Genomic DNA, 12,553 nt, shown 5'->3' with positions numbered 1-12,553 from the left:
TAGTACTAGAGAGTTAGGGACCGCTAGAGACCTTAAAGCCTTAGGGGACTAACGATTAGCAACTAGGACTAGCTATACTACTAGAAACATTGGTAAGAACTAAATATAATCTAACTAAGAACTAGCTAACAACTCTACTAAGCCTAACCTTCTAAGAGCAACTAGAGCCCTAAGATATACCAACTATTTCTTAATAAAGACGTAAAGCCTACACTATTAGTAGCTATAATCTTAGTAGACGCTACTAAGTACTACTAAGAGGATTGTAGGATCTACTACCTTAGAATCGACAACCTAAAGAGGAAGACCTGTTATCTCCGATAGCTTAGCTAATTAACGCTTTCAACTAAGTTCCTTAGCTACTACTATAGACGTCTAGCCAACTATCCTAATATCTATCTAAGCTTCTTAGACTAGATATAGTTATCTAGAACTCTAGAACAGAACGTATAGACAGTTTAATCGATTCTAATATCTCTTTACTATTCTAAGAGATACTAAGCCTACTATATAGACAAGTAGCCAAACCCTCTAGACAAGGAGCTAGACCCTCTAGACAAGTAGCTAGAGCTATAGACATCTAGGCCACTTTCGCTACATAGGACTTTCTTACCTAGATGACTAAAATAATAGAGAACCTAAACATTATAATTGAAAAGGCGAATAGGGCTATAGGTATAGAAGACCGTTAGCCTAAAACCAAAGATAGAAGTACTACGTCTTTATAGCCGTCTATATCTACGTTGAAATAGAAGATTTAAAACACTAGTCTCTTTTAGCCAAATATAGAGAACAAAGCTAAAGAACCCTAGGACTTATAGTACAACAAATAGCAGCTATACTATAGGGATATCAACCTTTAGGTTAAGTAGATAGATTAGGTCGTTAGATACTACTTAGTAAGAGAAGAGACCCTATATATAAAGATGTAGACCCTACTTTAAGGATTAGCGCTACAATAGTATAAGTAGTAGCTCTCTACTATAGAAAAGGTAGTACTGACTATATCTATAAAAATATAGACTAAACGCTTAAAAAAGGAGTTTAGTATTAAAAGATATAAAGCAAAGAAATAGCTAAACGATAACTAATATATTGTAAAGGACAACTATAAAGATAAGCTAGTCCAAAAATTTGCTATAGAATACTTTAAATATATATATATTTAAGGAGATACTACTAAAGAGCAACGTCTAATATACTTATATAACTGCCTCTATCTAAAGCTTTATTAACTATACCCTAAACTAGATATAACTATAGAGATAGGTACGTTCCTTAGTATCCTCGATACTAAAGTATATATCGTTAAAGACAAGCTTTGCTAGAACGTTGCTAAGGGCTATATTATCGGCTATAGTCCTATTGCCAACAACGTAGATATAGAGTACAACGACGAAGAATAAGGAGACGACTAGGAGGATAATGGAGCCTTCTAGATAGGAAGAAGCAAAAGAGGATACTACGATTCTTAGAGAAGAGACAAAGATAAACCTTAGCGACTTAGAAACAATTAGCGTAGAGATAGTGACTAAATATAGCTATTTAGTAACTGAAACTTCTATAGTATAACTAGATATAGAAGAGGATATTAACCGTTTAACGATTATAGAGGAGGAGTTAGACCGTTTAAAGGCTAGAGAAGAGGCAACAATAGTAACTAGAGAAGACTACCTCGACTTTAACGACTTTAACGGATTTGGATATATATATATAAAAAGTAGTTCGAAGATAGTACCTTCTTATACTATAACGAGATTATAGTAATAGAAGACGACGAAGACACTAACCTTTACTACGAGATACTAGAAAAGACTAAGTACGTTCTTGTCGACGAATATAACACTGAAGCTAAGGACAAAGAGTTAGAAGATAAGGAAGCCGATAGTTCTTACTACTCGTATTATACCTTTCGCTAGCCTAGACTAAGTTGGAATAAACTACTACGATAGCTTCTATAGATTTAGCAATGTACTGCCTATAGCAGAGTCTTTGTGATACATCGTAAGCTTTTCAAGTATATAGCTAACAATGGCGACGAAGACAAATATAGACCTATATAACCTTAGATAGACTATTAGCACGACCTTAATAACAACGAAGATAAGCTTAATAGTAAGGATATAAACTTTATACTAATCGAAGGATAGATCGTAGAAGCGTAGCTATATATACCGCTACTAAAAGTATTAGATAAGTAAACTATATACCTTATAATCAACATTAGTGTAAACCTAGGCGAGCTAGGCATCGAGGTTTACTTCGATATAGGTAGTAACACCAACTTCGTTAATAAGAAATTTATCTCTAAGTGGGCTAAGAACCTACACTAGATCAATGTAAAGCTATACTTTGTTAAAGGCGTTAAAGCTTATACTAAAGTTAAAAAGTAAGTTGAGTTTGACTTTTATATCCAAGGAATCGTCTATAGTATTAACGTAGACGGTTACTTCACTATAATAACTAATGTTATTAAAGGCTTAGAAGCGAAACTATTGATTAGAACTAACTTTATACTCTACAACAGAGTAAAGATTAACTTCAATATATCTATTTATTACTTCTAGTCTATTTACAATATAAAAGTAAGAGTATATATAGAACGGAAAAGAACAATCTAGAAGGTGAAAGCTATAAATACTATAATAGTCGCACCTATAATAGAACATTTAATCGAGACTACGTTCAAGCCTATAGATACTAATAACGATAATCTAGGCAACTAGAAACGCAAGCTCTACTTCGCTTTATACGTCAAAGGTATACTAGACGCTATTATAGATATAAAGAGTGTATACTAAGTTATTGTAAGGAACAACACTATTCGCCTAATCACTATTGTCGAAGGATAGTATATTAGACACCTTCTTCAGTATAGCCTAGAGGAGGATATCTAGGCAATGGTATAGAACCTTATATAGTAGACCTAAGATAACGTTATAGATAACAAATGTATATAGATAACAACAACTATATAATAGGAGCCTAGTAGTAAAGAACCGATAATAGAGACATTGACAGAGGATAAATATAAGCTACCTACTAAGTAGGAGTTCTATATACTATCCTATAATATCGAGAAACTAGATAATATCCTATATATCAAGTTAGTAGTAGAGGTAAGCGTCTATAGTAGAGACAAACGGTATATAGAAGAAATAAAGGCACTGCTAGACAAATATAATGTCTTCTATAACTATAGCATTGTCCTTATACTAGAGGATTAGAAGATAAGAATTCTACTTGTTAACGGATAGCAAAATTAGCTTAAGCCTATTTAGGTTTACCTACTAAGCACTAAAGACTAAACGATCGTCAACGAAGAATATAATAACCTATATATACAAAGAAAGATAGACTTTATAGACTAGCCAACCCTTGTCACTTACCTAGTCTTTATAGTCTACTATACAGTTACTAGAAAAACTAAAGGCAAAGCTATAGTAGACCTTTAGCCTCTAAATATATTGGTAGTACCAAATATATACCTGTTGCTTAACTAAGACGACATTATAAATATAATAATAGGTAATACAATCTTTATAGTATTCGACACCTCTAGATTCTTCTTCTAGCTTCTAATCGTAGAAGAACATTATAACTATATAGTAGTCATTAGTCCTAGAGGTTTAGAATGCTCGAACATTATACTAATAGGATTTAAAAACTTACTAGCTTTTATATAGCGCTTTATAGACTACTTATTCTATAAGTATAAGTACTTTGTCTACGCCTATATCGACAATATCATTATTGCTAATAAGAATATAGAGGAGTACCTTAAATATATTGAGATAGTTCTTAACATCTTCGACAAAGTATATATTTATATTTCAATAGAAAAATCCTTTATAGCCTACCTATCAATAAGACTTCTTAGCTATATAGTCAATAGCGAAGGAGTAGCTAAGATAGACGATAGGATCGCTATATTTAAGAAATTTAAGTTCCCTAATACCTTTAAGACCTTAGAACAATACCTTAGTATAGCTAGATAGCTATATAAAGGCATCCTATAGTATATAGTGAAAGTGTAGCCTCTATAAGACTGTAAGACCAAGCTCCTTGCCTAAGGGAGAGTAAGCAGAGACCTTCTTATCGCTAAGTCGAAGAACGCTAAGAAAGTATTTACTTTAAACACTAAATTCAAACCTACGCCAATAGAACTAAAGTCCTTTAAGCTACTATAGGAACACTTATATAAGTAGTACTTCCTATATTATTACTGTTTTAACAAGCTACTATTTATTAAGCTCGACGTAAGTAGCAAAGGATATAGAGCAATTGTCTTTCAACTCTATAGCGAATAGGATAGCACTAGTATCCTTGGCTAAGATATCCTAAGTAGTAAGATCTAGCTTATTATATTCTTATCCTACCTAACTTCCAATGTAGAAAGGAAATATAGGAGTATAGAAGTAGAAGTCGCTACTATTATATAGGTAATTAGAAAGCTCTAGAAAATAGTATAATCAAACCAATACCCTATAAACATCCTAATAGACTATATAGCGACTAGAGGCATTATAAAGTATACATCTCTCGCTACTATAGACCTTGTAAAGGCTAACCTAAAGCTCGCTAACGTTATAAACTAGTTATCTTAGTTCGACCTCAACATCTTCTATATACTAGGAAAGCTCAACATTGTACTAGACGCCTTATCGTATCTACCGACCTTCGAGGAGGACGCCCCTAACAAAACCTAAGACGCTACTAACAAACTAAAGGACATTTAGTCCACTACCTAGATCAATATAAAGGAATACTATACTATAGACACTAGCACCTTCGAGCTAGTTATTAGTAATAAGTTCAAAGCTAAGCTAACTATAGCTTACCCCAACGACCACTAGTACAATAAGATTATTAGGAGTCTCTACAATATAGAAGACGAGCTAAGAAGATCACTAAGTAGAAAGAACGTAAAGAGTAAGAAGGAGAGTAGCGAAGAAAGTAGTATCGAAAGCTATAGCTTAGACCCTATAAACTAAAGGACAGTCTCCTCTACTACGTTGACTACAAAGGAGTAAAGAAACTTTATATCCCTAATAGCTATATCAAAGACATTCTTACCGTTGTATACAACAACACTTACTACTTTAGTATAGACAATATAATAATAAACCTCTTAATATTTATATTTAACTAAAAGCGCTAGATAGTATATAAATACATTTGGCATTGCCCTATATACAAAGAGAACTAGACTTTAAGAGAACCGAAGCCTAGAGACCTTTAGCTAATTTAGATACCGCTATAGCCTTTTTATACTATTACTATAGATTTCATTGTTAGTTTACTAGCTATACCCTCTAAAGGAACACTATAGTCAATAAAGAAGTATCTAATTCTCAACGCTATATATACTATTACCTATAAATTTAATAAGAAGAAGCTTTTTATAGCTAAAAACGATAAAATGCTAGTAGAAGAATAGGCTATTATAATTCTCAAAGCGCTAACGTATATAGATTAGGGACTCCCAATATAAATCATTAGCGATCGAGACACTAAGTTCACCTCTGACCTATAGAAGGAAATCTTTTATATCCTAGGCGTCAGCCTCCTTTTCTTAATAGCCTATTATCCCTAGATGGACAGTCAGTTAGAAAAGACGAACTAAATAATAGAAATCGCTATTCGTATAGAAGCTATAGAAAAACTAAGAACGCTATAGCCTCTACTTCTCCCTACATTATAGTACAACCTCAATAATATACTTGTAGTCACTATCGGAAGATCATTAAACGAGTTGGTATATAGCTTTAAACTACACTCTATCCTAGATATACTTTATTATAAGAAGGGTATCGTTGCCTTTACTAAAGCTATTAGTGTCCTTAGACAGTAGTATTAGAAGGAAGTAGCGGAATAGATCGATTATATAGGCGCTATTACAAAGATATATTACAACGATAAGTATATACCTACTAAGTTCAAAGTAGGAGACACTATTTATCTACAACTATATAATAGATACTATCTCCTAGGAAAGCCTAAACGAAAGTAGTTACTATAGTAGGCAAGACTATTTAAAATTGTCTATAAAATCGATAAGAACATCTATAAGCTTAACTTCCTAGTTAGTTGGAAAGTCTATTCTATAGTTTTAGTTTCCTAGTTATAAAAGCTAGATTAGGGGAAAGACCCCTTTAGCTATAATATAGAATCCCCTAGCCCTATAATCGTTAATAAAGATAAGCACTAGGAAGTCGAGAGAATTGTACAATAGTATATCACTTAGAGGAACTAAAGACCTAAAGTCGAGTATCTAGTATAATAGAAAGGATTTATCGCTAAAGATAACTAGTAGATCCTATATATCTAGCTTATTGACGATGCTAAGGAACTTGTTAAAGAGTATAAAAAGACGTACCCTATCGACTAGGAGAAGGAATACTATAACAAGGATATCGCTATTAAAGAATAGAAAAAAGTAAAGGAGATTTCTCGATCTTAGAACTAAGTTGTTATCGAGCTACTGTAGAGAAAGGGCAACGACCATTAATAGCTATACTATTATTAACTTTCTCCTTCCTTCTTTCTTATTTCCCTCTCTTCCTTTCGTTCAATTACACTTTCCTTATTAGAATATATTTACTTTAATATATCTATTACCGCTATACTACTACTAGATGTATAAGCGCTATCCTCTATCTTATAGGTCCCTTGATTTTTCTTCTCTTTACCCCTTACTTAGACATTACTAACACTTTCAATTATAAAACTATAGTCATTCAGTTTATTAAGCACTTTGTTTATTCCAGTTTTCCTATATCTAGATTCGCTATTAACTTTAACCTACAAATGGTTAGAGAAAGCTATCCTATTGCTATAAAGGTATAGGGCTTCGAGCCTTAAGAGCACAATGTTCTATTCTCCGGCTACCACTAAATAGCAACACTATTTGCTAGCTATAGTCGCTATACCATTGTTTTTATTTACTTCTAGAATAGCTTAACGCAAGCTATTGCAATTCTCTTTCTCTTCGTATATTGAAGTGGTGCAAAACCTCTACACCAACCTGCCCCACCACACCCAGAACCAGGCGTACAAGACAGCTTCCAAAGGAATGCAGTGTCCCTCTAGACGGATAAAGATAGTGCGTATCGAGTAGTAGGAAGGCTGTCTTCCGAGAGGAAGACACGTAGCTCAGATGCGTCTAGTGGGATATAGCGGAAACACAAGAAAGGACAACAAGAATACGGTCAGAGCTCAATAGCTCGAATACCCATCGTCTAGACAGAGATAGAACAACAGAAGGAGAGGCTCAACAGCCTTCCTAGAAGAAGAGGGACTACCAACGTAGTATCAACGAACATATATTGACAACTGCTTTTTTTTATATCTTACTTTATAATGAAGAAGATAAGCTTAGCCTACTTAAATATATATAACCAGAGGGTTAGACCTCCCCTAGCAACGAATGCAACGCTCTAAGACAAACAGAAAAACAGAAAAACTGGGTCCCCTATATCCAGGTAGTCCATCACTAGGAACTTGGCCTTGAAAGCAGCCTAGGTGTCTCGGTCCTTTTTCTCCTAGTGACGGATAACAGGCCAGATTATAATGTCGCACCAAAGCTCGAACAGGTATATACAGGTCTTGTCATTGGTGACCTAATGAGCCTCGCACATCTCCTCGAAGGTCTCGATCCATCGTATAGCATTCTGACCAAAGAAGCGGCCCTGAAGGCCGGCCTTCGCCGGGGTCGGAAATGTCGCGCTAAACGCAATAGCAAGAACGTACTTGGCCATCTTCTTCAGAACTTCGGCTTTAGATTGACTAGAAGGTATTACTATAGGTACCTCCGTATAGATAGACGGAGTAGAGGTATCTAGCGAAGACGGAAGGGGTATCTACACCGCTTTGGCCAGATCTTCTTCGCTTAATATACCTTGGAAAGGCTACGAGACAGATACGTCCTTGGACTCTCCCTCGAAGGTTGGCGTTAGGATTGACGGTATTGCAAAGGTCAACGGAATTCCCAGAGCTTCTATAGACAGTGTATATATATATCGCTGAAGTCCAGTTATTAAGCGTTTAGCTATCGTCTTTGAGAAAGGCAACGACTATATCGATAAACTACAAAAAGACTAATATATACACTTCTATAGGAATATCGACTCCTTCGACGTCTATCCAAAGGAAGAAAACCTCTTAAGTAGCCGGGTTCCTTCGGAATATACAGTCTAAAGGCCCCAAAGGATGACCACAGGTTCTTTATAAATTACCTAGACATCCCTAGCAACCAATACACTAAACCCAACTAGCGTAATAGCGGTAAGAGTATAGCTCTTAAGAAGAAAAGCAAACGTCTACGCTAAGACCTCGTATCTAATATAAAACAGTGCTAGATATACTATCAAAAGGAGCTAAGCATCGTAAAGGTATAGTCCTAAGCTCGGAAGCTCGTAAATAGCTACTACGTTTAACCGCTTTCGTAACTAGTTCGGCTAGACCGGAGAAGAAAATGACGATCAATGAAAATTCTACCTTTGTCTCTACTCAGAAGGACAGGACTATCGTCTTTCGATTAGGTTAGCGTTTTATAACCGCTACGTCGATAATAACGAAGCCTCAATAGGTCTTCGAAGTGTTAAAGATGACGGGATATCTTTTCGATACCCTACACCGTCTAGGCAAAGGAAGGTCTCCTAGGACAAGGTCTCAACAGACCCCTAGAACGCGTGCGCCTCAACAGGCCTCCGCACCTCCTGGAAATGCCGATATCGGTGTGCCAGAGCCTCAACAGGTCGGCTATATCGTCGTCGTACAGCCATCAATATAGCATCGTATAGTTCCACGATCTTAGAAAACTTCGTAGTCCGTACTATCCCGTTTAGATATAGAGCTAAGCTCTTCCCCGATTGAGCCCCTATTTAAAGTGGTGCAAAACCTCTATACCAACCTGCCCCACTATACCTAGAACCAGGCGTATAAGACAGCTTCCAAAGGAATGCAGTGTCCCTCTAGACGGATAAAGATAGTACGTATCGAGTAGTAGGAAGGCTGTCTTCCGAGAGGAAGACACATGGCTCAGATACGTCTAGTAGGATGTAGCGGAAACATAAGAAAGGACAATAAGAATGCGGTCAGAGCTTAATAGCTTGAATGCCCATCGTCTAGACAGAGGTAGAACAATAGAAGGAGAGGCTCAATAGCCTTCCTAGAAGAAGAGGGACCACCAACGTAGTATCAACGAACGTATATTGACAACTACTTTTTTTTATATCTTGCTTTATAATAAAGAAGATGGGCTTAGCCCACTTAAATACATATGACCAGAGGGTCAGACCTCCCCTAGCAACGAATACAACGCTCTGAGACAAATAGAAAAACAGAAAAACTAGGTCCCCCATGTCTAGGTAGTCTATCACCCCAATTCAATATTACCTTTATTATATCTATCTCCTACAACACTTCTACATTGCAATTCATTATATTTGTTATACGATCAATTGTTATACATTCTTACTACTAAACTATATATATTTGTATAAGCTACTATCTATTAGTATACGCTTACACTATATTTGCAACTTAGAACAATTCGCTATATATCTTTGCAATACCTATAATAACGATAAGACCGACTGTATAGTCGACTCCTCTAACTCCCTAACGTCCTTAAGTAATAAAGCACTCAAAGACAACTATATCGATAATATAGAAGGAGATATATAACTAGCTTTCGTTATATACTAAATGCCTCCTTATAGAAGAAAGACTCCTACTAAAACCTATACCACTAGTACCTAAAAAAGAGAGAGCGCTCGCCTTACTATAAAGCAAGTGGAAGGTACTATAAAGAAAGTCACCAATATAGTTGACACCCCTTTATACATCGTAGAAGTATATATATCCTACTAGGCTACAACTAAGGACGTTGCTACTAGAGCTGCCTATAATAACGAAATAATAGCTACTAAGAAAGCCGATATAGCTAGAGCGATCTAGAACAATTTAGAAACTATATATAAAGAATAGGAGCAAGCTACTATCTTAGGCCCTATTATTATTCTAAACGACGAGCCTAAAGTTACCAAGGACTATAAGGAAGCGCTAGACAGCGATATAGTACAAGAGTACCTTAACGCTCTTCTTATTTACAAGTATATAGAGGGAGAACAACCCCTCTAATGTACGCCTAGGATCTAGTATCCTAATATCGATAACGTCGCAACCGCCTATATACAATGTAAAGAGCCTTAGCAAGCTATATACATTGTATCTAATAACAAAGCAGTTGCAAGTAATAACGACTAGGACGCCTTAGACGACAACGAGGCTAATTATATAAGCAACGAAGAGGATATAGCTATAGAGCTATATCGTATTCTAGAGCTATAAGAGACCTATATATTCTATAGTTATTCCTATCGCCCTATAAAAGCTATAAATAAGTACATCGCCACTATAAGCGAGGTACTTGCCTATATATATATAGACTTTGGCTATAACAAAGAATATATAGCTAAGCTTGCAATGTAGTTCGCTAGATTCTATTGTATAGTCCTAAAAAAAGATCTTAGTAACAAACTAGCTAGCTTCGCTTACAACTTATATATCTATAGGATTAAAGGTATAGTCAAAAAGGCCTTTAAAGAGTTCTAGGAGACTAGAATAGTGACTGTAAGCCATATATCGACCGCTATCGAGATCCTCGCTTTACAATATATATCGCTTAAAGGGGAGGGCAACCTATCTATTAACGCGATATTAGTAAAGCTTAGCCTAGTATACTACAACAACGCTAAAGCTATAGATATAGCAAGCGGTACTAGTTATATAGTTACTATAAACGACGCTACCATTAAATCCCTCTAAGCCAATATAAAGACCGTATAGGCATTTACTAAAGACCTATTGCATTTTGTATAGAAGTGCTAAATATACGTTAAAGAAGTTAAGAACGTTGCTATAGAATCTATAAGACGTATTAGCGCTATAGATATAAATAGGAACGCTAATTATATAGAGCTAGACACCTTTGCCTTCTAAGGCGATCTAGATAAAATACACTATCATTAGATCAAGAAGATTAGCGATATATAGCAAACCTACAACAAGACTATAATAGAACTCTACTATATAGACAACGAGCTTTGTAAAGACGTCGATATAGTCATATATATAACTAGCGATATATAAGACATTATCTATATAAGTTTATCGAAGTGTATATAAGACCTTGAACACTATATAATAATCCTCGAAGCCTATATAGTTGTATTAGGCACGACTCCCAACGTAGTAGAAAATACAAAGTAGACTACTACGATTATCTAATCTATTAAACGCTAAGAACTAGAACCTAAGGGCAGCTAAACTACAACTACGACAATGGTATATTTCATTAAGACTATATAGCCGCCTATATAAAAAACGTCTATTAAAGTATATATCGTTAAAACTACGTCGGTAGTTACTTCGACGACGCTAGCTAAAACGCTATAGATTCAATACAATAAAAGCACCTACTCTACTTTAGGAGCTAAACCAACTGGAGCTGCTACTACTAAGCGCCAATGTAAGGTCACTAGCGACGATAAAGAATAGGAGACGCTAATACGCTCTACTAAAAGGACTAGAAAGGCGCTAATATCCACTAAGCGTAAGACAGCTATAAAAACGTCTAAGCCTAGCAAAGACGACCTATATACTAGCGATAGTATAGTCGATCTCAACAAATAGAACAAGTAAATGAATATATCGCAATAGAGGACTTAGCTATAGACTAGGATAACAAATGTAGAAATCCTATATAGGGTCTAATATAGACTAGTTTCCTTCTTTTCTATACTTTCCTTCACCCTATATTGAGTTCAATAATAATAGCGAGGACGCTATCTTTTCTTCTTGTTCCTAGGCACTTGTTATATACAACTATAGCAAGGGCACCTATAACCGTACCGTGGTCAGGGGTAACGAGTGTTCCTTTAAAAGAGGGACCTCGTCTACAACCCCTTCGTAGAGAACTAGACTGCATTAATATACTTTTGTAATATATACTAGTGTTTAGGAGTGCCGCTTTATCAGCTAACGAGGCTGAGAGGCATTGATCTTTCTCACCATTATACGTTTACTATCAGATAGTCACCGAGGACTATCAGTGTGTAACAGTTAAGCTTTGCTAATATTACGTTGATAGATAGGTTGCTCTCTCACTTAGGCAATATATACTATAGAACGAAGATTTTGATAGTAGTCGGTATATAGCTTATAGTTACTATTCTAGTCTCCTAGAACTCCTTAAGCGCCTTTTTAACTATACCGTTGATCTTATAAATATATAAGTTGTAAGCGAAGCTGATTAATTTGTTATTAAGATCTTTTTTTAGGACTATACAATGGAATTTAGCGAACTACGTTATAAGCTTAGCTATATATTCTTCGTTATAGCCGAAGTCTATATATATATAGGCGAGTACCTCGCTTATAGTGGTGATATACTTGTTTACAGCTTTTATAGAGCAATAGGAATAACTATAGAATATATAAGTCTTTTATAGCTCTAGAATATAATATAGCTCTGTAGCTATATCCT

General features: G+C 35.4%; 1 protein-coding gene across 1 annotated transcript; it reads left to right on the top strand.

Moving 5' to 3' along the window:
* Nucleotides 1–3,725: 3,725 nt before the first annotated feature.
* On the top strand, nt 3,726–3,998 carry THITE_2049134 (uncharacterized protein; the record flags this gene model as incomplete). The annotated part of the gene is made up of 1 exon (XM_003652317.1): nt 3,726–3,998. A coding segment is annotated over one exon (273 nt), but the record flags the coding sequence as incomplete, so codon positions are not given.
* Between the last annotated feature and the right edge of the window lie 8,555 nt (nt 3,999–12,553).

This window comes from Thermothielavioides terrestris, chromosome 2 (assembly GCF_000226115.1).
Source record: "Thermothielavioides terrestris NRRL 8126 chromosome 2, complete sequence".
Taxonomy (NCBI): Eukaryota; Fungi; Ascomycota; class Sordariomycetes; order Sordariales; family Chaetomiaceae; genus Thermothielavioides; species Thermothielavioides terrestris.
This window is presented reverse-complemented; position numbering and strand designations above follow the sequence as displayed.